Source organism: Ceratosolen solmsi, unplaced genomic scaffold (genome assembly GCF_000503995.2).
Source record: "Ceratosolen solmsi marchali unplaced genomic scaffold, CerSol_1.0 scaffold6, whole genome shotgun sequence".
NCBI lineage: Eukaryota > Metazoa > Arthropoda > Insecta > Hymenoptera > Agaonidae > Ceratosolen > Ceratosolen solmsi.
The window spans coordinates 5,819,950-5,845,745 of NW_011948414.1; the positions used below are offsets into that span (position 1 = coordinate 5,819,950).

At 25.8% G+C, this 25,796-nt stretch overlaps 1 protein-coding gene across 1 annotated transcript in view; it reads left to right on the forward strand.

Annotated features, from left to right (window-relative positions):
• Nucleotides 1–2,306: 2,306 nt before the first annotated feature.
• LOC105367890 (nucleolysin TIAR) overlaps nucleotides 2,307–25,796 on the forward strand; it is a 244,346-nt gene continuing 220,856 nt past the window's right edge. The window contains exon 1 of the mRNA XM_011506736.1: nucleotides 2,307–2,669. Coding sequence (XP_011505038.1) covers nucleotides 2,501–2,669 — 169 coding nt within the window. The 5' untranslated portion in view covers nucleotides 2,307–2,500. The remainder of the gene's footprint in view (nucleotides 2,670–25,796) is intronic.

A 25,796-nucleotide genomic window follows, 5' to 3' on the forward strand; every position in this document is an offset into this window, starting at 1 on the left:
GTATCAGTATTGTTAATAGATTTTAATCAAATTATGTCGTCTAATTAAAAGCGCCTACATATTTCACGTATTATAAATTTACTTCTACTGATGCGTATGTGATTTCTTTTCATTGGTTAAATAGTGTTTCGTAAAATACTAGCAAGTCGAATAAGTGTTTCGACATCCATATAATCAGAGCATATATGCAATATGAAGAAAAAAGAAAGAAATGCTTGTAAAATAGAAATAAACGGATCTGAAAAATGCAACATTGAGGATTACATGTGTAGCGTCATCTCTCGTGGAGAATTTGTAACATTAGCTTTCTAGAGACCTCGGTAACAAATTTCCCACTGGCGAACCAACGATGTTAACGCTCAGGAAGGTACCTCGCGACTGCTCCCTTATATGTTAGTTCATACAATTCCGCGGATGGTTGGAAATCCAGCCATTGCCGCGGCCGGCGCCACTAGCCTCATTGCGACATCCTCAGCGTCGGCGCATGGCAACTTTCACAACCCTCCAGAATTGCCAAGCCGCAGAATAAAAGAGATAAAGAATGTCGAAACGCGAAAGAGCGAGCGAGAGAGCGCGACAGTGGCAAAAGGTAGAGCGCGAGGTGGTGAGCGAGGGCGAGGATGAGGGACAGAGAGAGAGAGAGAGAGAGAGAGAGAGAGCGAGAGCGAGAGCGAGAGGGTTGGGAGGGAGGAAAAGGGAGAGAATGAGAGAGAGAGAGGGAGAGAGAGAGAGTGGCGACTAGCGGCGACGCAGCAGCAGCAGCAGCAGCAGCAGGGTGAACAGTGGTGGCTCGGTGCTTCAGCCAAGCCGTGGCAGTACGAAAGAACAACCCCTTCGCGCGTCAGACGAGTTCCGACTCTATATTTGGCCGGACGTGACGTAACGGTTCCGCCAGGCGCAGTGTAGCGAGGGAGAGGGTAAGAGAGACAGAAAAATTGCGAGTCGGCAGTAACGCTCAGAGTAGGGCCAACTACGACCGAATGCACATCTCTGCTACCCTCCAGTGCCGTGCTTTCTTGCTTTCTCGTTTATCGCGCGTGTTTTTATTGTGTCTGATTTTCCGCGTACAATTCCGCATTTGAACAAGTATTATTAATCAGAAGGCAAATTTTACGTGGTTAAATATTGTGGTGATATTAAAACTGGTTGTGAAATTTTTTATTTGTTTTGGGATTTCAGTGACGAGTGTTCTCAAGATTGAATTGATTTGTTTATTGGTAAATTTTTCAAGTTTCGCGTTTTGAATTAGTAACTAGGACATGTAGTCCTTTGTGTTTTGAGCATTGTGATGGAAGACTGATATTTAACTACTATTAATAGTGCATCTTTGCGAGTAGTTATGTTTTATTTTATTTTGAACAATCTTAATATAATATAAAGGAAAATTAAACTGTGTAAGAATATATTTTTCGTGAAATATTTCTCATTAATATTTATGATGTGTTATTGAAATTTTTGTAATCATTCGATAAATTGTATGGATATATTGTCGTTAGCATATTATAGCACATGTGTGAAACGGTTGATTTCAAACAATGAGACGAGTGTTAATTAAGGAACCTATTCTTCCAATAAATTAATAATATATTGAAACTAAAACAATATCATCAGTTTGTAATAAATCGTTCGTTTGCTTTCCCTTCGAGCATGTGATATCGTAATTAATGAAAAGTAGTTAAAGTGTGCTACGCGTGGCTAAGACAGATGAAAAAAATTAAATCTTATAGTGTATATTTGAAGAAACATTGTTTATGTGATCGTAGTGAAAGCTATATTTGGATGCTCGTTTAGTTGTTTCCATCACGCTGTCCCATCTACGCTTTGCACATTTTTGCAGTAGTAACGAGGAGAGGTAGTACAAGTGAGACGAAAAAAGAAACAAGTAGATCTCGCGAGCGCAGTTATGCCGCGAGGCACTTGAAAAGCACCATCTCGAAGTTCCGTCTCGAGAGTCCATCATCTTATCTCTTTTCTCTACTCCCCCTAGAGGCGACGAGACGACTCGAAATTATTTCAAGTGTAATGCGACCCTTGTGAAAATAGAGAAGCGCGAAGGCTTTTCCACTTGCGAGTGTAAGAGAGAAAAGAAAGAAAAATTTTCTTTTCCTCTGACCTTTTCTAACTTTATATTTAAGTTGATCCTAATAGGTTCTAACTAAGAAGCTGCGATACGATTTAGACTTACAATCAAATCTCTCAATTAAGCGTCTAAGCGAAAGCTCTCACGAACCTATAATACAGATATAATACAATTAATTGCTGTAGAAAAAAGTATTTTGTCTTGAATAAATACTTCAAAAACTTAAGAAGACCCTTCATCTTTAATAAAGAGAAAAATAATAATGAACTAATGTTGATACGTTCGAGAATAATATGAACTATATCGTACACTTATTTCTAAACGAGTAACCACGACAAACTATAAGAAAAGAATTGAAAAGGGCAAAACTAGCGGAGTCTCCTTTTGTTTAACTATAATCTATTATTAGCCAGTTCAAAAATGCTAACAATGTCCACACTCATGATGCCCACGACGATGACGACAATGACAAATCCCGGCCCTATACCGGCCCATAGCGTTCCTCAACAAAAACTTGAACCATCTAAACTACAGATGACGACAACTATTGCTCACACAACTAATCAAAGCTCTAACGTTAACAAATCAGGTACGTTTATAGGTTTCTAAATAAGACAATTGATATTGAGTAAATAATTTTTTTAATAATAAGTTTTAACATTTACTGAAAGAAATATCTCATTGTAAACATTATAACATATATAACGCATTATAAACAGGACGCACGCATATGATTCCATAGATCCAATTCTCTTTAATTGTCAAAATTATTTCATATCCCGTCATTATTTTGGCTTTTTTATAATTGTCGAAATTAAATTAGATTTGTTATATATGCTATGAATATTTTCTATTAAATAATAATATTTTGTATTGAAGTTATCAGTCATTTATGCTATTAATTCAAATTTCCCATCTTTAATGGAATTTACATTATTTCTCATATTCTTAACTAATTATACTACGGTTTAATTTATTCTACATTCAATTAATATTAATTTTAGGATTTATTTATTTCATATTTTACAAAAAGTTATTTAACTTCTTTAAATAGGTATATTTATTAAAATAAACACATAATAACAATAGCCGAAAATACTTAAATAATAATGCTTATGAAAATAGAGAATTTTCGGTTAAGTATATGAAAGTAGATATAAATTAAAATGAAAATTTTATTTTATTGTAAAAATATTAATATTTTTATAGATATAATACGTACATATACTATTTATGAATTAGAATATTTTATGAGGATTTTTTAAATACATATGTGTATAAAGAAATAAGTGAAATTACAGTGAATAGTGCGTCGTACCTATATTGTACTGCGGAAAACTTATAATTATTTGCGCAACTTAACTGTATACTATCCTTTCTTAATCTATCTCTTATTCTACCTTGTTTTACATTGCTTATTACTAATGAACAGTTGACTGGTATTCTATTGGATTTCGCGGTTGTAGCTTGACTGTTTATACTGCAGTTAAAGAAGTGTTTGGCCGATAAAGCACTTATAAAAGAAAAAAAAAATTTATTAACAAGTTCAAATTCTTTTATCCAAATTATCGTAATTCGATATTATGTATCACTACATTTAATAATTGAATAAATAACTCGATAAGGTTTATAATTATAGTTCTTCATATAAAATGAATTCGTTTTTAAAGAGATCAAAAACCATTAATTCAGTGATAAATCTCAACGTAAAAGTAAACACTTTTTTTTAATAGATTGAACATCTCTGATTAGTATGTGGATGTTAGCAATTGTTAAATTAATTTTTTTATTAAATTTATTTTCTAATATATCCTAAAATTGTATTGTCTATATTAAATAATAAATCAAAAAATATAAATAGAAATAAATAAAAATTGAATCATGTTTAAATAAAACTTTAATCGATAAATCAAATATTGTCTAATATTTTTTCCATTTTTTTCCGGTAATAAAATGACTTCAATTTAAAAATATAAGTATAATTATTGTGTGATGACATAAAAATATAGTATTCTTCTAATGAACGTAATAATATTTAAGTTTGAACGAAGCTAATTTTCTAAATATATTTTATTAATATATTTAAACTTAAATTTATTCAGAAAAGATAATAATTTTTTATTTTTTGCATTAACGAATGACAATTTATAAAACATTACTTTTATTAAATGAAGGCATTTATTTTTTTAGTTATTGCATATATGTTCCTGATATACATGAAATAGCAAAAATTTTAGATTATTGTACGAATTTATTATAATACTAAAGATTATCAAAAGTACGATGCAGCTTATTTATATTTTTCATTGACTATTATTGGTTATAATTTTATGAGTTGAGCGAAACTTTTACAGAAGGAAAACATGCAAGTATATATGTAAGTCAGTAGGTCGGATTACAAAAAGCAATAATTTTTTTTCTTGGGATTTTCAATGCTATTCAATAATACTTCTAATGATATCTGTAATAATATAATCATTATTTAGTATAATAAAAGAATTTATAGAAGTTTCTGCATTTAAATTTTCATAAAGATTGCTATTATATTGTGATCTTATTAAGTATTAAATATACATATACATTTCAGTAAAAAGTAAAAATGTTTTGCAAAAAAAAAATTAGTAGTATAATAATATTATATAAAATAAATAATTTTTAATTTTATATAATTTGCATTCATTTAGAAGTTAAAAGCTTTTTACTTAAAATATCATAAAAGCTGTAAGAAAATTCTTTCCATTTAACGCGCGCTAACTGTAATTAGTTGTTTTAAGTGTTTAAATTCAAATATATATATATATATATATGAAAAAGGTAAATATGTCATTTTATTTGTAAAATACATTTTACTATTACATTATATTACTCTTTCAAACATCTTTTTACACTTAATAGTTAGTCACCTATTTATCAGCTTATAAGGTAATCGTATTCTTTTATATTTAGTACGGTTTTGTTATCTTACCAACGAATTTACTTATAACTCTCCGTAATTATCTATATACGGCATTACTTACTAAATTTAATTAATCAAACTTTCTCCAATTTTTCATTAAATCTCTATTTATTTGTCGGTTGACTTTGAACTGTTGATAATTAATCTCACAATATAAAAAATATTTTTTAAAAGATAATGAAACTCAAACATCTTTCTAGAAAGTAATTTTATTATTTTCTATTTCGGATGAAATATTCATCAACGCCTGTAAATGCAACGGAAGCAGAAAAGCTTGAATGATACATTTATAAAAACAATAAAAGAAAAATGTAGGAACATAGTTAAAGTTTTACGAAGTTTTGTGTTACGGTATATGTCATTTTTATTGACGAATAGCAGCATATAAAATTCGACATCTGTGTGCATACTGAAAAAACTTTTCGCCTTGATCTTTTGTGCAACTCTTATGTAAAGACATTTTATTCATTTCAATTTTTTTCATCAACGGAATCAGTACGGTTAACTCGCATTTTGTTCAACTCTAAAAATAGGTATATTATGGTTAACTTTCAAACAGAGTTTCATGTATGTTTTTGTATTATTAAAGTAACGAATAAGTTTCAAATTATAATTTATTTAACTTCCAACGAATCTAAATGAGAATTTTAACGAAATTTTAACTAGACTTTTTTTTTTAAATTAAAGTCAAATATAATGAATCATAAGTTTAAACAATAGGAGAAAATATTGTTGAAAATTATCATTTTAATATATTCTCAACGCATTGTTCATTAACTCTTATAAACACTCAGAGAAGATAAGACGATTTTCATTTATGTTAATAAAATAATAATTCCATAAAATATATTAATTTTAAGCATTGGTGTATTATAGCTTCCAAAGAATATATAAATATTTAAGATATTCTACTTTATACTAGTATAAGGTGTTTTAATTACCATGTAAATACTGTACATATTACGAGAAAATAATTTGCATGTTCCAATATTCCATATAAAATTATATTTACCATTATCAAGTAGGACTCGTTGAGGAATCGTTAGTTATTTGAATATTTTTTTAGAATTTCTCAACCAGCAATCTTCTTGTTGGTTAGGCAGAATGATTTTTCAGCAACTCATTGCATAGTAAAATTAGGTTTGGCGAGATTATAAGTGAAAAAGTATACTCGCGGTTATTCCGAATTTTAAAGCAAATCTGCATAGGGAGGCGTGCTTCATATTTTACACGGACGCGATAGCGAGATTACACGATTTTAAAATAACCATAAATTGCGTGCTTTGACTATCGGGCGGAAAAATCGGAAGCGCCAAATCGTTTGATTTAGATGCGTGGGCGTCCGATGTTAAAGTGAGTGCATAGTTATCTGATTTAATGTGAATTCAATGAAAGAAAATTTTTACAAAAAGAATCAATCACTCGTAATACCGCGAAATTATGTTGACTAATTTTGTTTAATAGTTTCATCGTTTACGTTCATTTCAAATATCTTAAAATTCTTCTGGCTCATTGAAACATAAAATCCGAATAAAGAGAAATAACTACCAGAAGCATAATTTAAATTAATTTCAACTTTTCAAATTTATCCTTCATATTTTCAATTAATACTTTACAGTTTTAAGTGTCCGTAACTTCAAAATATGAATATAAGCACTGTAGTATTAATTAAAATTAATTTGAATATTACGAATAAGTTATTTTTAAAGAATGTTTCATTGACAGTTCGACAAAAAAAACTAATTAATTCAAAGAACTTGTATTCACATTAGATATTAGAATAAGAAGATTATAAAATGTATTTAATCATACATCGTTTTCTTTTACATTGAAATTCTAATATGGAAAATTTTAAACAATGAGAAGTAATTGTGTCTATTAGCAATAATATCTGCTAGTAAATTAATATGTATTATCAAATTTGTTATTTTTAATAGCGTAATATTAATAGTAATAATAACAGTAATATTTTTTAATTTCAATCACTTTCATCTACAATTGGAATCTAAAAGATCATCTTTCCTTTCATTATATACTTATTATGATTCAATATTTTATATTATATTGTTAAAGGATCCCCTCGCCACTCCATGTTTCCCTCTTCATAACGCATAAGAAGTTGAAACTCCAAAGTAAAGTAAATGATTAATAACACATCGAATTTGTACATAAAATTCCGATGTACTTTGAATTGACATTAGTTGAACTTTGAAATTTCGAATGTTTAAAATTTTTACTCCAATTTTGTAGAATAATTTTTTTCAAATTATATTATAGAATAGATATTAATTATTGAATAATCATTTCTCTACTATATATTTGTATCACATACTGTTATAATAATATATACAAGACATTTAAATTCTGTTATATTCCACAAAACTCATTTAATTCAATTTTTTGCGGTTTCAATTGTATCTAGGGTAAATGAAATATTCATTCTAATATATTCCACTTATTATACACGCTCGTGCGTGGATTCGTAGGTACATATGTATTTATATAATCAAAATTACTTTTATGACAATGTGTTCAACTTGTAAATAATAAACAGAACGAAATTCAAAGTCAAAAAAATATACAATGTGTGTGTGTTTTGTGTATGCGTATGCGTATTTGCGTATGCGTATAATGATAATAATTAATTTATGTTATTGAGTTGCGAGCTTTCTTAATATTTGTAGTTTATAAAGTTTTATCGATGTCTTACACAGTTGGGATATGAAATGTTAAATGTTAAAGATACGTTCATAGAACTTTCCTACGTATGATTTGAATACTTGTACGTCACGTTAAATTAAAAATCTTAGCACATCTACACGTGTAAATTATATATAGTTGAACAATAGACTCTAAGGATTTATTTATATATATATATATATATATATATATATATATATATATATACATATGTGTGAGTGCGTGCGCGCATTAGTAAACTACTAATATTATGAAAGCTTGGAACTCAGTAAGATCAATTGATTAATCCGAACTTAAAAGATAATCAATAACAATTTATTGAAAATAATTTCTAATTTAATAATATTTGTCAAAATTTATTATATATATATATCCTAATGAGTTCATAATGTTATTTGAGCCATTAAATAAAAGTGTAAAATATTTAAGTTTTGTTAAACTTTGTTAAGATTCATTAAATAAATTTTTATAAATAAGTGAAGTATCCTTCTTAAACACTTCCAACATTTACTAATCTATCAATGTAACAATTTATACTCTTTAAACAAATATTGAAATCTAATTAAAAGGCTATGAATTCTTGTAAGTCAAGTAAACTGCATGTTACAAAACTTTCATCTCGCTTCTCTCATGCTCCCCCCAGCATCAGTTTTTAACTGAAACCACCTTTCTCACACAAATTTGTAAACTCATTTGAAACTTAATTAAGAGTAGATGACAGTTTGGGAATTGAGTGTTTTTAAAACTCAGGTTACATTTACATCAATCAATGATTTATTGAAAAATTATGCGATTACTGCTCCGAACATGTTCTCGACATTTTCTATCAACTCCCTATTGTACAATGATCAATAGTTTAGCTTTTGTTTAAATTATTTTCAATATTTATATTTAATCTATAATAAAAATAAGATAACAATTTTTGTTGTTAAAAATTAACTATTGAAGCTTAAATTATAAGGTCGATTCTTTTTAATTCGTTTCTTGAAGAAACTACTGGATCGGTGTTGTATTCTTTAATGAAAGGCACTATGTAATGAATATCAATTAATAGTATAATAGAATACGAGATATAACATAAATATATGGTTCCAAGTGTATGTAATGTAATTCTGAGGTTGTTTTAAACTTGAGCTTATCTAAGCTTGACATTTTATACTGTGGTCAAACGCTAGTGATCTTTAATTTAAAATAAAGTAAGAATAATTGACGGTCCACTATCAAATTAAGTATCAAATCGAAAACCTTATTTAGGATGTTTTTGTTTGATATCGAGTTTCCCATAAAATTCCCAAGAATTATAATTATAAAGGAAAATATTTAGAACAGTCAGAATATTCATTATATATATATGAAGAATCCTCATATTGGCATTGATCACATTTTCCATGTTTATAAAAATAATTAGCTTTCATAAAATATTAAATTATATTAAATTAATTAATTATAGGTATATAACATGTACAGACTATTTCCAACATAGAAATCGAAATTTGTGCTATTCTTGTCTCGTTTTAGCCACGTGAAACTATTGTTCTTAAAATTAACTACAAATCTCTTCTTTTCTTGTCAATTACGACACTGTAATTACAATATATTTTAATAATCACTTTGCAACATATTTATCAATCATACATATTTATATTATTTATATTATTCTAAGAAAAATTAATTATATTTATATAATTCGTTATTTCTTATTTGACACTAAATGTACGATTAGATAAATACTTAAACAATACTTTGTATGAAATTGCATACTGTATTCTTATTCAAATCATATTATGTGAATTATATAATCAATATAAATAAAATACTCGATTATTCAAGATAATATGAATCATATTAGCCATTGTAAATCAAAAACATCAAACTGAATATACTTTATTATTCTAATTCATTCTTTAATTGGCATTTTAAAAGTAAGTAAAATGAGTCGATTAATCGATCAGTGCCTGTCTTTCACAACTTCTAACTGTATCCCGCTTTTCTTTTTCTGTCCTTTCATTCCATAATAATCGCGCTTAGCCTCGGAACTTTGGTAACTTTGAAACCCAATTAATAGACTCGTGACGAGAGGTACAAAAGTTACAGAGTACTACTACTAATACTAGAGAAAACTAAGGAAGAGTAAAAAGTGAGTATCTCGATAAAAGAAAATTCAATTCAAACGTAGAACATAGAGAGAAAGAGAAACAATGATCATATAAAGAATAGAAAAATACAGATATAGCGAATGGAAGAGCGAGATGGATAATGCTAACTCAAAAGCTTTATCAAACGGCAGGAATTGTTTGTCTTTCAGTCTTGACTTTTGATGGCGATAAACGCGGAAACTCACTTAACGCGCAATCGTTGGCTACGGAATTCTATAACAGTAATCAAGTCCGTTTAAAAGATGTCACATAAGAATTCTAGGTTCTAAAAATTCTCGATCACTTGATAAATTATTTTTTATTTGCCCTTGATCAAACTGAAAATAATATTTTGAATAACTTCTAGATAACTAAACTTCAATTTCCTAAAATATAATAATACAGTTCATTTAACTAAAGGATATATTTGCAAAATATAATTGTATGTTTAGAAATGTAAAAGTAATGATCATTTAAATGATGATAAAATAATTTATAGTTTAAAACAGTTAATGATAAATAATTACTGCTTTACTAATTTTAAGAAAAAATAATTATACACTTTCGGCTATAATTTACAAACCAATATAGTAAGATAGAATTGAAACTACCTACATTCAATGTCGTTATAATAATGGAATAAATTTATTATTGTTTGTCAAAGATTATTTGAAACTTAACAAATTTATTCGGCTTATATCTAAATATATTTTACAATTTTGTATGAAAAATAATAACAAATGTGCAGTCATATATAGCATTAGTTGATGCTTCCTATTCCTGAATATATATTATTCAGAAACACGCTATATCGCCACTCTGCCGCGTGAGGCTTTAGCTACAGATTTGCTGCTCAAGCCAAAGCAGCCCAGTGTCAGTTGAAAAAGAGAGAGAGAGAGAGAGAAAGAGAGAGAGAGAGAGAGAGAGAGATGAGGCGTGGATGGCAGACGCGCCGACTAAAATTGAATCTGCGGACAAAACTTCAGTAACCTCGTCAGGAAACCGAAGTTAAAGCCAAAGCCATCCATCGCGTATCTATTTTATTCTCTCTCTCTCTCTCTCTCTCTCTCTCTCACACCATTGCTCCCTCTAACTCTCACTCTCATTCTCACTCTCACTCTCACACATTCTCTCGCTCTCGCGCTTACTTGTCTTTATCTTTACCGCTGCTCCGTCAGCTGCACGACTTCCTATCTTCTTTTAGTCCTATCACCCACACTAATATACACAAGCCCTTTTAGTTTTTAATATTACTCTTTGATTCTCAAAACGTATTTCTTAAATTAAATAATTTTTTTCAAAAAGAAAACTACACGAAGCAAGAGTTAATTGCTCTATATTTAATAGGAATTATTAATTTATTACATGTATGGTTACTTAATGAACTGTTTGTTAAAGTCAATGAAAATAGAAATTCAATTGATGATTCAAATTGTCTATAGTTTCGTTAATTTTTAACGAACCAATAGATTTCATAAATTTTGGAATTAGTATTATGCAGATAATAATTACAATTGCCATTTCATTTCATGTAATCTTTTATTCACATAAATTCTAATTCACATCTATAAAAGTTCTTAAAATCTTTTATACATTTTTTATAAAATAAACAATGTCTTTTAACAATACATTGATAAAAACACATTGATTTTTTAACTTATCAACATAATTCTATGTATGAATTATTCAATATTCGTTTTTCGCAATGTAGTCAAATAAAGTAGTATATATTTATTAGTAAAAAGTGTTACTGTATTTGATTTCTTAAATATTAGTGTGATCTTATAAATTATTTCATGAAATATACTACTTACTTCCACTAAATTTCAAACAGAACATTTGGTTTATTACATTGTAATAAAAAGATTAAAGCAATTAAACAAAAATAATTATAAACCATCAAATCGTTCTATTAAGCCAAGTTATTGAGATTATATACACTTATACACTTTAATATAAATTGTAGTAGTATCGCTAATATATGTATAATTATATAGCTAATATATGCGCAATTTTGTTAACCAGTTTCGTTAAAAAATGAAAGTCATATAAATCAGAAAACTTTGTCGGGAATCATATTTTCTCTTGATTGATTCTATTTTTATTGATTCTTCATAATTTCATTCATAATTTATTATCAAATTTTCTTTAATACTGATAAATTCTTACATATTGAATATAAAAAAAATTAATCATACATTATGTGTATATATTACATCGGTATACATTCGCTATATATTACTGATTTAAATTAATATCTAAGTTCAAAGAAAAAAAAAAGAAATACGTGGAGGAAGAATAAATATATATATATTTATAATCTTGAATATTAATTTTAAATTCTCCACCATAACATCCTTTTAAAGATATAAAGATAATGTATGTATTTACTATATTAATTAAATTTTTTTAAATTAAATTTTAAAATATTATATAACGTTTATTTAATTTACAACCCTATCATTAGGACTCAATAAAAATACATTTATTATAGTTCACTTTTTATAACTAAAACTAACAAAACTAAAACATTCTTGTTGCATCTCTGATCACACGTCGTTAGGAAATCACACGTCAGTCTTCTATCTGTCATTCATGATGTCTTACAGGCTTAGGCGTACATTGTTTGCCACATTTTGTGTTGCCTAGACAAGAAACATTTCAAATCACGTTTGCAAACAGAAAGGATATTCGAATTTCTGAAAACTTGATACGCTCACGCATCCCATGCAAATAGTCGTACTTGCATGGATCGGTCACCTCAGTGAGACTCATGAAAATAGACTAGTAGCGACACGCTAACCGGAACATCGATCCCATATATATGTATATATATATATATATATATATATATATATATATATATATAAATATACAACTGTTTGCTTCATGTCGACATATTTAATGTTCCTTATATAGATATGCACATATAAATGTTTATTTGATTTAAGTATACAAATTGATAAGTATTGTTAAGTAAAATGTGCTAGAATAAATATCTATTTAAATCTCATTGAGTATACGAAATATTATATGTGTATTTGATATTCTATAAAACAATATTATAAGATTATTGGAACTTTATCAAAATGAGACATTTGAGATTATATTATCATTATAAATATAATATAGTATTTAAAAATGTTCATGTGTGTATTGTACGATAATATATATATATATACATATATATTTGTGTTTGTATTAGAATACAATTGATGAATAATTATTGTTAAACCTGAATATTGAAAATAATACGTTGTCAAAGAAATATTGGTACAATAAAATATGTCACGTAATTGCATAATCAACTAATAATTTTTCTGTAATTGACAGAAAATTTATTTTTTATATATATAACTATGCCAATCGAATATTTTAATCGTTGGAATATTATTGGCAGAACTCTTTACCACAATGTTACCAAGTTGTCTGTATCACTTAACTGTATTTCAATAATGTAATGAAGCTTGAAAAAGTGATTTGCAAACTTCCTTTCACTTAAATGTAGAATTATGCATGAAAATACATAGCACAGAATTATGAATTAATATACGTATTATATATTTTTATTAAAATATACAATAAATTTAGAAATTTTTAGTAATCGAAGTTTTTTATATTATAAGTGGTTAAAATACACATGAGCTTTGATCATCTTAGAAACAATGAACACGTATTTCTCAAAAATATTACAAGTTTGTTTAAAATTATTAAAAATTTACCCCTCCTGAAAATATTAATAATTTTAAAATCTGTAATTAATTATGTGTATATATATACTTTTTTTTTTAATGCATTTTTTTTTAATAAAAAAAGTTATCAATTTGATTTAGAATAGATAAAATATCCTAAGATATGGATATATTACCGAAATAGCATAGATTTTAATTATAATTACTCAAGTGTTAAAAGTTTTCGCCTAAATTAAAATTATAAAATAATATGTTGTTGATTTTCAACATATATTGACTATACTATAAGATTTAAAATAACATAGATAAAAATGAAATATATAATGAAAACCGTAAAAATATTTTTTTTTTATTTATAGAGAAATCATTTGATCATATATCTTTTGTTGAAGAAACTATATTTATTATAAAAAAAAAAAAAACAAACTTTTATTCATATATACCTATAAATATTGCAAAACTTGTTTATTTTCTTTGTGAATATTTTTCTTGTTTTTTTTTTTAATATACAAATATATTTATACACACGCAGAGAGAGAGAGAGAGAGAGAGAGAGAGACACATATATGGGTAATAATTTAAATTAAAGACATTTCCACAAAAATTAATTGCAGTAATGAATTACCTCAATTTAGTAGATGTTGCTAATTCACTCAAATCAGTAATTAGTTTATTTACTTCTAATGATTCATTATATTTTAAAAATCACGTATATATAAGGTATTATTATTATCTTTATAATTACGAAAAAATGATAAACAATATTGACGCAAATACTGGATGTAACTTGTAATTTACATTGCTTTCCACCTGTTCTCGCTTGAAAATATATAAATTATATTCATTAGATTTAAAAATGTTGATAAAGAAAATTCATAAATTTATGTAGAAAAGAAAGTTGAAAAAGGTTAGACTTGAAGATAAGAAAAATTATACAATACACTTAAGAATAGAATAGTATAAAAAGATATAAGTGCTTAACTAGAAGAAAAACAAAATGCCTAGGTAGAAAAAGAAAAAAAGTGCTAAAGTATAAACGTATAAATCAACGGTTCACCAGAGGCCAAAATATTGTCCAGTAAGCATCTCTAAAATGAAAGAAAGAAAAAGACAGAGGGAATGAGTTCATCCATTGGCCAGCCTGGCAGTAAATTCGATTGCCGAGCACCCCCTTCAAACGAGTTAAAATAGAATGTCTTTTCTTTCCTTTTTTTTCTTCTTTACATCCTTCATTTCTCTCTATTACGTTCATCTTTTGCTCCGCTTTGTGTCATTGATTTGTGAACATGTATGTATACACACGATTAATGTGCTTAATAATTTAATTAGTAAAACAATATATATATATATATTTATAAGTACTTGGGAAAAAAAGAAAAGAGAGGGATAGAAAGTATGAAAATACCAAAACTTTAACTGCATAAAACAAACATTGAAGCCAATGTAACTATGTAGTGTATTTCACTAATTTCTATATAACTTTCTAAATACTTTATGGCTGAAATTCCATAGTTAATCATTAATTAGCAATTTCCATTTGATTCTGCGAATTTGACGTAGCTAATTATAATACTTGATTTGGATAAGGAATATAAATTAAATATAACTATAAATATAAAATAGAATATAAATTAACGATTAAATAATTTATCATTCATATTAACAGAAGTAAATAAATTATTAATATTCATTTATAACGACTTGTAAGAATTGAGTTAAGTATAAATATATATATATATATATATATATATATATATATATATATATTTGTAATAAATAAATAGATAATATTCTTTATATACAAATACATTATAGATGTATGAATATATGCTTATATCAGCTTTATGTATTATTTATCATTTCAAAGTCGTTTGTAATTAAATAAATTTATATACCTCTTTTTCAATTGAAAATTTCTTAGTCGTTCAAATGCATAGCTGTCCGAAACTTCTTTTTATTAATTATTAAGACAAAATTACGAATTAATTTCCTTTTGAAGTAATATATTAATTTCACGATTATATAGTGTTATTTAAAGTATTATAGTGTAATTAAGTTATTTATAGTGTAATTATTTGAAAAGTATTTAATATAATAAAATATTTATATATACTATAAATAAAAAAATATTTTTATCTTTAAGTATCGTACCATTTATTTAGAAATATAATGTATTTATAATAATGTGTTTATTGAATAATTTAAATAAAATAGTTTCTAAAAACTTTTTCTACAGGATTTTTTGTCCAAATAATCTTATTTTACATTATTATACAAATATTTACGATAATATAATCTTTGTAACTATATTATTTTTATTTACATAATGTTATGTTTCTTTTCTGATTAAAGGTTTAAACTGGTAAATATTTTAATGCTAATATATAATTATTATATTGTGTCTCAAAACGAAGTTGGTGTATATATGTTATTTTACTTCATCAACTAAAATTGCTCAATTATTCTCATTAAACATGAAATCATTTTGCTACAAACATTAAGCCATTCATATTATATATTGATTAATATAAATATATATTATTCAAATATTAATCATTGAAATGGATTATTGAAGCTTATATATATCACTAGTTTTCTCTTGCTCACGTGTAAGCTATTGTAGGTGAGTATAACTGAAATGAAACAACGAATAAAAAAAATGCGTATGCGAAAAAGGAGATGGGACGAGAAGACAAAAGACTAAAGAATAGCCAGTAGAAAAGAAAGAAAGGATGATAACATAATGTACCAGGAAATTCTGAAGAAGCGTTACCTAGGAAACTAGTGATGCGACATTTGCTCCTCTACAACTATTGACCCCGGTAACCCCCTCTCGCTCCTTCTCTTTTACTCTTTCTTTCTTTATATTTTTCACTCTTTTTTTCAATATAGCTACTCCCAATGGCAATGCAAACTCGTAAAATGGCACTTGAGAATTCGCTATGTCAAGTTAAACTTGATCGAGATGAATTTGTACCTGTGTCTTTCCACATGCACATCTGTTTAACGTGTATATGTTTATATTTATAAAAATATTTTCTTATTACAGAGGAATTTGATTGACTCCCGGTGGTTAATTTCATCACAGATAATATATTTTTCCATTAACATAAAACGAATAATGCCCAATATTATCTGTAAATTATTCGTAAGTAGAAACATTCTAAAATTATAATAAGAGAATAATAAATAGAATCATCTAACGTATTAAGTATCAAAATAGATTAATCACATAGTAGGTATGAAAAATTTTATTTTCATTTAATAACTGTGACACTTGAAGAGCATATTATAAATTTGTATTATACTCTTTTAAAAATAAATATCACTTTTATACATAGAAATTATCGATATTGAAAAATATTACTATGAACATAAAATTTATCGTAACAAGCATATATTTTATTAAATTTCATTTCAGTTTTCAGTTTCAATTTATAATTAAAAAAAAAATAGAAATAACGTATATTCTATAAAATAATAAAATAAATCGATTCACATGAGTATTGTTGTTAAATATTTTAATATATAAAAATTAGTAAAAACGTGTATTTATAAAAGAATTTGGTTCAAAATAAATATATTTTAGATTCAAAAGTGAAATCTTGGCGACCAACAATTCATCTCTCTTTAAAACTTCAATCTAAACATTATAAGCTAGGAGGAATTTTATTTACCTTTTATTTTATAACACATACATTTTCAAAAGTTTTTTACATTTCAGATATTTTTTTCTCCCATTTTCTATCTGTCTGTCCTCTTTTCCTCTTTTCCTCTGTCTTTATTTTCTCACCTCCTGTTCATACGCGTATATTGTTCATGTGTCGTTAGTTTAGCGATAGACATTGCAATTCAGAGACAAAATATGAAGAAAGAAAAATACAGACCAAAACTCGAAAGTCCAATAGTAAATGCAGGTGCTCAATGCGAACTTTTTGCATAAGTAAATATTCAAAATGTAAACGTTTTCAACAAATTTCATTGTTTTTATATCAGTATATATGTATTATTATGTTTGGTTATGAGCATAGTTTTAATAAAACATTATAGAGTTGTAATGAATGTAATGAGAAAATGAAGTGAAATTTAAGTCCAATCGAAATTTAACTGATTAATTGGAGAATTAATTTTAATAGTATTTATTAAGAATAATTGTCCTAATGTTCATAAAATAATATTCATAGAAGAGAATATTTTTCTAATGCAAATTTTAATATAAATTGTAGATAAAATTCATTTCAACTTATAATAAAGATAACCAAGAATAATGAGATAAAGTTTTATAAAAAAAAATTGTTTGATAATAACTTGACTATTCAAATAAGAAATGTATTTAAGGTTTGCATTGTTTTTAAACGTACGAGCACCATATTTTGACCTATTTTCTCACATATAATTATTTGCACGTTAATGAATTCTTATTCATAAAGGCACAAAAATTTACTTCATCTTTAATTTTGATTTATTTTAATTTTCTTCTCTATATTAAAGGGTCGAAGTACCCGTGATAGAAAGATATATTCACTAGAAAAGAACTCGATAGAACTTGGCTTAGTGCCTTCAGCTAAAGCAGTTAAATCTGACCAGCTTTTTTACGAAGATAAATCTTAAAATTTGGCATACTGAATGAAGGCGAGATCATCCTATAGGGGGGGGGGGGGAGATAGATAGATAGATAGATAGATAGATAGAGAGAGAGAGAGAGAGAGAGAGAGAGAGAGCGGGAGCAAGTTTCTCACTGTCTAGATCACCGCCGAGTCACGAAAATTGTGGCTCCTACATTGATAACGAGTTTCTGTACGGTTTTACAGCTATTTTACAGTTTTGATGAAACTTTCATTAGCTTTCCAATTAGATTAGTACATTAATAGATGACTATATATAAGTATCTAACAAATCATTTAAACAATTTTAAACTGAATTCCGTTTTAAATTGCCCTTTAATTTTTATTAACCATTAGCTAATAATTAATTGTCAACTTATTTGTGAAACTAAATATTTTCTAGACATTCTTCAATATTATATTAATCGTTTTTTCAAATAATAAACAAATTATGATTAATTTTATCAACTATTTTGATATCTCTACTACATAAAATATTTTGGCAATATTTTGTTTTTACGTCTTTGTTCCGATAACTCTTTACTCTTCTCATTCTCTCAATTTCTCTTTCTCACTTTTATCTATTCTTCTTTACTTTTTTTTTTCATCGGCCATTAGCACAAAATAAAAGTAGCAAGTTGTCGGAACTGGAGACAGTGTCAGCAATTATTTTATCCCTTTTTCTTAAATCAACAAGCGATCATTTGCGAAACTATGTGTCTTAGAAAAAGAAACTGGAAATTTGTTTCAATCAAAACTGAATTTATTTCAATAAGATATAAAAGGCGGCAGAGCTATGCTTGATCAACAAAAAATATAATATAGAATTAGGAATTATATCTGTAAATTATTTTAGAAAATGCTGGTTTGTTCAAATTTTTTGTATAATAATTCTCATAATAATAAACATTATAATAAGTTGCATAACTATACAAACATCTTTTCTTTAATTGATCACTATTACAGATGCTGAATTTTAAATAACTATTTAAAATAAATTATATATGCCTTCGTTTGTTTCGATGAAATGATTTTTATTTTGCAAAACTATCAAACAATCATTAATATTATCATAATATTTAATAGACATATTGCTAGTTTTATTATTGTTTACTAATACTATTTTTAAAAATATTCTGATAAAATTATTGAAATATCCTTTTGATTATGATAATATGTCATATATTATTACCATTTCACAAATAATTAAAAAGAATATTGATATTTATATGAATTAATATCAACATTTCTATTGTTTATATTTAGTTTCATAATGTAATTCCTAATCAAATTCAGTGTATTTTCAGTTAATTCTATTTTTCGATGAAAAATAACGTAATACAATTATCAATATACATTAAATATACTTTAAAATTAGACTATTTAATAACAAAATTAAAAAAAAAATAATAGAATTAATTAAAATACAATAAATTGTAATATACATATATTTCTTACTGTGATATAATTTATGATGTCAGTATATGAAAAAAAATTTGTATACTTATGAACTAAACAGATAATTTATAAGAAATTGTAAATTTTGGTTCAATACAATTAACTTATTGTAATAATTTTAATATTGTTATAAATCAGATTAATGAAATTAATTCAGAAATAATCGTAAAGGACATCTTATCTTAAAATTTTCTATTGAAATAACGTGACAACAAAATAACAAAAAAAAACTGCGACTGGACATCGAATAACATGTATGTATATTATACATATACATATCGAAACAAAGAGGGTACTAAAGACGCAAATAAACTTTACCCGTTTACCCATCGAACGTTCGTACGTACTCTTTCTCCTTTTCGATTGTATATAGATCTTGATAGCTTTAAAGCTATCTTGCGACTGGACCGTTCGTTTACGCTTTCACGTTTATAATGGTAAGAGCGCAAAGTATTGGGAAGAGGGTTAGGTAGGGAGGAAGGAGCACTTTAGCATCTCCCTGGGATTCTCCTGGGAGGATACGAGGTGGAAAGTAGGGGCAGCAAGGAATGGCTTTTCTGCATGCCCGGGCCAACTGCTGCCGCTATCGCAAGCGCGAATTCTCTCTCTCTCTCTCTCTCTCTCTCTCTCTCTCTCTCTCGCTCGCCTTGTGCGCACTGTTGTATCTTTATTTGTTCTTCATTAGTTTCTGTTTTAAAGTTAGAAGGAAGAAAATATCTAATTCTGATCTGAAATAAGATTGAATGTTTACCTATTTATTCCTTTAGCAAGTACATATCGTATATAGATCAAATTTTACTACTGTTTACTAATTTAGCTAATTTGATTGAAAATCTTTTAATATATAGTTATAGAATATTACAAAAGATTTTAATTAATGTATATTATTAAGCTTAAAGTAATATTAACCTTTATAAATCTAACTAATATAATATTGCTAAATGATTTATTAGTTCCATTTGCATTTTATATTTATCTACGGTTATTTATTAAAATTTATACATGTTAAAAAATAGTTCAAATTTATCCAAATATTGCTAGAAGACTTCATTTCGAGTAAAATAATGGATTGAATAATTCATATAAAATACTAAGCAGAATTTCACATATTTATAAAACAAGTTTTGGCATAAATTAATGGAAAATTGTGATTTTTTTCTATAACTTTATTTTAAATCGCGTGTAATCTCTATAATTATATTAAATTCATAAATTATATAGAACAATAGTAGTTAATAAGTACTTGATCGATAATTATTCGGAGAATAATAAATTTCGATTATTCTTTACAGGAATAAATCGTATTATTTTTTTCATTACATATAATATACTCATTATTAGTGATAACTTCGATTCAACCATTAGCTTAAGGTTTCAAATCAAGAGAAATAAAAAATTGAATATTAAATTAGAAACAATATACGAAAAGCACTTGGAGTTAATTTATAAAGGTTATTAATAGCATTTAGTTACTACGTTTAACGCCTTAATTATTGCATTGGATACATGCCCAACCTTTAGTTAAATTTTTATTGGAATAAATGTTTGCATAGTTATGAATAAATGTTTTATCTCAAGTAAGATTGGGTTAGGCAACTAACTAGACCGAAATTATTTAAAGTAATAAAATTAAATAAGTCGATCTTTCATCTATAAGTTCACTCACATAATTATTACTAATTATTACTTTTATTATTTAATAAATATTTTATTTTCTTATTCGTTTTTGTTTCATTTAATTTACAGTATAAATCTTGAGAAATTTTTATTTTAAAGAAATTTGAAGAGCCATTCAATGGACATAATATTTTTATGGAATTTGATTATATAGTTAAAATATCTAATTCTAGTGAATATTTTAACATTATTTGTTTTTACTATTTCGTTACTCTGCTTGTCTCTATGCAGTTATCAATAATGATGTAAAAAAAAAACTTTTCAAAATATAAAATTACATATATTCGTATTATTGAAAATGAAAATGTACTGACATCAGCTTTTCTCCCTTTCAAACAGATCAATGCTATTCTTTTGACGCCTCTCCCCCTTCTCTGTTTATTCAGAAGAATCATATTACATGTTAACAAAAGTATTCAAACCAATGACCTCGATGAACTAACATAAAATGAGTAAATAGTAAAAGAATATTTATTACATTTCAGTCAACGAAAGACTTGAGCAGAGCAATGTGATGAAAAGAGAAAAAATAAAAGCGCCATAACATACAACAATAAGTTTTTGAATATTTAATCTTTACGATTCGTTTAATCGTTTAAAGAGAGATTATCTCTATCATATTCAGAAATTTATCATTTATTAATCCGATCAATTCATAAAATAATATTATAAAGAATCACGTCTTATTATTTGTTGAAAAAAATTATTTTCAACCAATTACAAGAAATACAAAAACCACGTCTATTTATTAAATTTGATACAGATTATCCAATAATAATTTATTGTCATGTATTAAAATAAGAATAATATGAATATAAACAGCAACTCTATCTATTATATCATATTTAAAATACATAATTACAATTATTATTCGATCTTTTTGAATATTATAATGTTAAGTTTTCAATTTGAGTATAATGTATTAAATTAATGTTTTAAAGAACTTAAAACATTTAATCCACATTTGAAATTAATTTTTATTACTTAATAATTCACGTTCATGTTTATTATAACTTATGCTGAAAATTGAGATAATCAATATACCAAAATTATAATTAAAAAGTTCAATTTTCATTAAATAAAATACAATATATAAAGTAATAATATTATTGATAACAAAAAAAAATAATAGATATAATTAAAATCATATGACAAAACAATAATAATTATATTATTAAAAATTATATAAATATATTGTGATTCATTTAATAAAAAAAATTTATCTAAAGAAATAAAATTAAAGAATAATTTATGTTTATTATCGAATTATAATTATCTTCATTTATGAATCATTATTGGATTTTATTATTAAACTTATATTATAAAATTTTTACATTTTTATAATTATGATAAATTCGTAATTAAATTGATTTTTATTATATACGTTAAAAAAATGAAAATATTTAACTATTTCTAGTAACCATAGAAGAGAAATTAAATATTAAATTGTAGGTGTATGTATATATAAATTTAAGTCTACGACGAATATTATTTACTACATATATTTTAATGTTATCATTATTCTCAATTTTATTTATACGGTAGATGATTTATTAAATATTATTATATATTAATCAAATTATTTAAATGTGTACTTAAAATTAATGTAAACTTACAATATAAATGATTCAAAATGTTTAAATACTTCATGATTAAATGAATAACATTAGTTGAAATATGATGTTTTTAATCTAATCCTTTGTGATAAAGGCGCTAACAAAGGTCGAGAATCTTTTTATTGGATTAAACAAATTTCACATCGAAAGCGTATTATTATCCGATCGAATAAACTTTCATTGGTTTGCTTCATTTCACTATTACTATTGAATTTTCTGCAAAGATGTCAAGGTGTACATACATATATATATATATATATATATATGCCTGTGGTGCACCGATATCACACTTAAAAAATCCTTTAATATCGTTACCAATGAATGGGTTAAAAGGTTTTTCATTTGCTGTTCACTCCGTTCATGTTGCTACAGCAAAACGAAGAGGACCTCACGGTGGAATATTTTATTATTAATATATATCTAAATAAATACGTAACGTCTATAATACCAGAATAAAATGTATTTATTCAACTGTCAGAGAATGTTTTAAAAAATTTTAAAATCATGAGGCCTATGGAAACAAAAGAATGCAGTCACCTTTTTGAATTCATGATTCCAATTGAAAAATTAACTTTACCGAATTAGTAAAATACCCTACCTTCTTATTATAATTTATAATAATTTATCGATTGTATAAATATTATAGAATTATAATATTTTATTCTTTAATAAATATGATTGAAATATTTTTGTTCATGAAATCTGCAATTGTAAATTATCATGAAAAGATAACATGGAAATATTAAAAAAAAAGTTGAATTTCATAATCAAAATTTATTTTATCAACAGTCAAAGTAAAAATAAAATATAATACTTAATTATATATTCTAAATAATACAAAATATAATTTTGTATGGCAATTATTTAATATTTACAGTTCATTTCTCTCTCCCTCCATTAATGGGTATGGAATAATTCAGTTGTTTTCAAACTATAATCAAATTTATATGAAATATAAGTTTTCCATTTTAACTACTTCAATGTCCTTTTACAGGTATATCAGTTTCAATACCTTTATCGTTTTATATTTTATTACTATAAAATTTTCTGAAAAGTAGAAACATTTTTAAATATAAAATTTGTAGTTATAGTATCGATAAAACAATGGAATTCAATTTATTAAAACATAAATAGGAAGTAAATGTTCAATAAATAAAATGATTTTTAATATGAGAAAAAATAACGCATAAGTCTAGTTGCAATATTTTCTGACACTCTTATAAATAAATAAAATTTAAAATATAGTTATTGATAATATAAATTAATAATTATATAATCTTCCAAATATGTGATAATTTAAAAATATTTGAATTACTGTTTTTATGTGTCAAATCGAAATTTAATGTTAATATTACACTTTTTATTATATAAGAAATTTCAAAAATAAATAATTACAATTTATTATTCAATTTAACGGTAAATGTAAATATCATTAATAAATATTGAATTCGAATAAAATTGATAGAATCGAATAACCACTGAACTGTGGTAAAGTTTTGAAAAATCATTCTAATTTACAATTCAATGTTTTTAATAATAATGATAATAAAATTTATTGGATAATTCATAAGATAAATATATAAGAATATAAGTAGCAAAAGAATAAAAATCATTCATTTTACAGTCGTTGTATTTTTACACAGGATTAGAGATTGACCTAGAACTTCGTTAAATAGAAAAGGATAAGCGGATAAAATGAAATCAATAAGCAGAGCGTATGAAGCATGTATAAAAGCCACATTTGCGAAAAGGAAGTGATAAGAGGATGGAGGGAAAAGAATTAGAAAGGGGTGGAGAGAAGCTTTAGTTGATAAGTGAGTGAATAGTGACTGAGTACATCTCACAGTCGGGGCCATATTTCACGTGAAACTTGTAGGAAGTTGGAGCTTCATGCTGTTCCTTTCGAAGGGAAAATATAGTTAGACAGCTAACATTATGTGCAAGCAACATCTCGTTTACACGATCTCTTTCTGTTGTTCTCTCATCTTATCGCTATTTCGTTCTCTCTTTCGTTCTATTAGTTTTATAGTTACCTGTTTATATTATATATCTCTTCAAACTTTCCTAATTCCATTTTGAATTACAATCTTAAGGACCTTTATTTCATTCTATATAAAAGTGTATATTTTATTATTTCATTTGGGCAAATAAGATTTTCACTATGAGTGAATGTAATACAAAAAACCTATAAACAGCAATATATGCAATACTTGCGATATGAAGATTTGTCGAAAAGTGTATTCTTATAAAAGTGTCTTCTTTCTCGAAATAAAACTATTTTTCTTATTATAAAAATACTTCTTTTGAAAAATGAATTTAGGAAGGAATATGGCTAATACCTTCGTTATAATTCAACGCAGATAATTTAGTTATAATAATTGTACAAATTCAATAATTTCCGTGAAGTTAATAATATTTGATTTAAGTTTTAAATGAAAATGAAATATTCTCTCTAAACAGTATTGTTTTATTTGTAATGAAAATTATTTATTTATTCGTTTCGTATAAATATAGTAAGAAATATCTATAATGTGCTAGTACGAGTATTATAAAAAGTCTTCAATATTTATTTTCATTGCATCGTATTGATGTTATAAACTAAATTAAGTTAAAAAATAAATGAAACTTACTCATTTATAAATTCGACTTATTTAAAAGTTAGAATTGTAAATAATTTTTACACGCACTAAATGTAGTCCTTAGCTTTGTGACATGTTAATATCATATTTGTAATGTAAAAAGTGCGAACTACTACTTATGCAGAATTCTACAGCCTTGAAACTTTTCAACGGCCCTTTTTCGTTCAAGAGTCGTCTTTTCCGTTGTTATAATCAGCTTCATTCAGGCGAGCAAATTTTCCTTTTGTGAAAAGTCTACC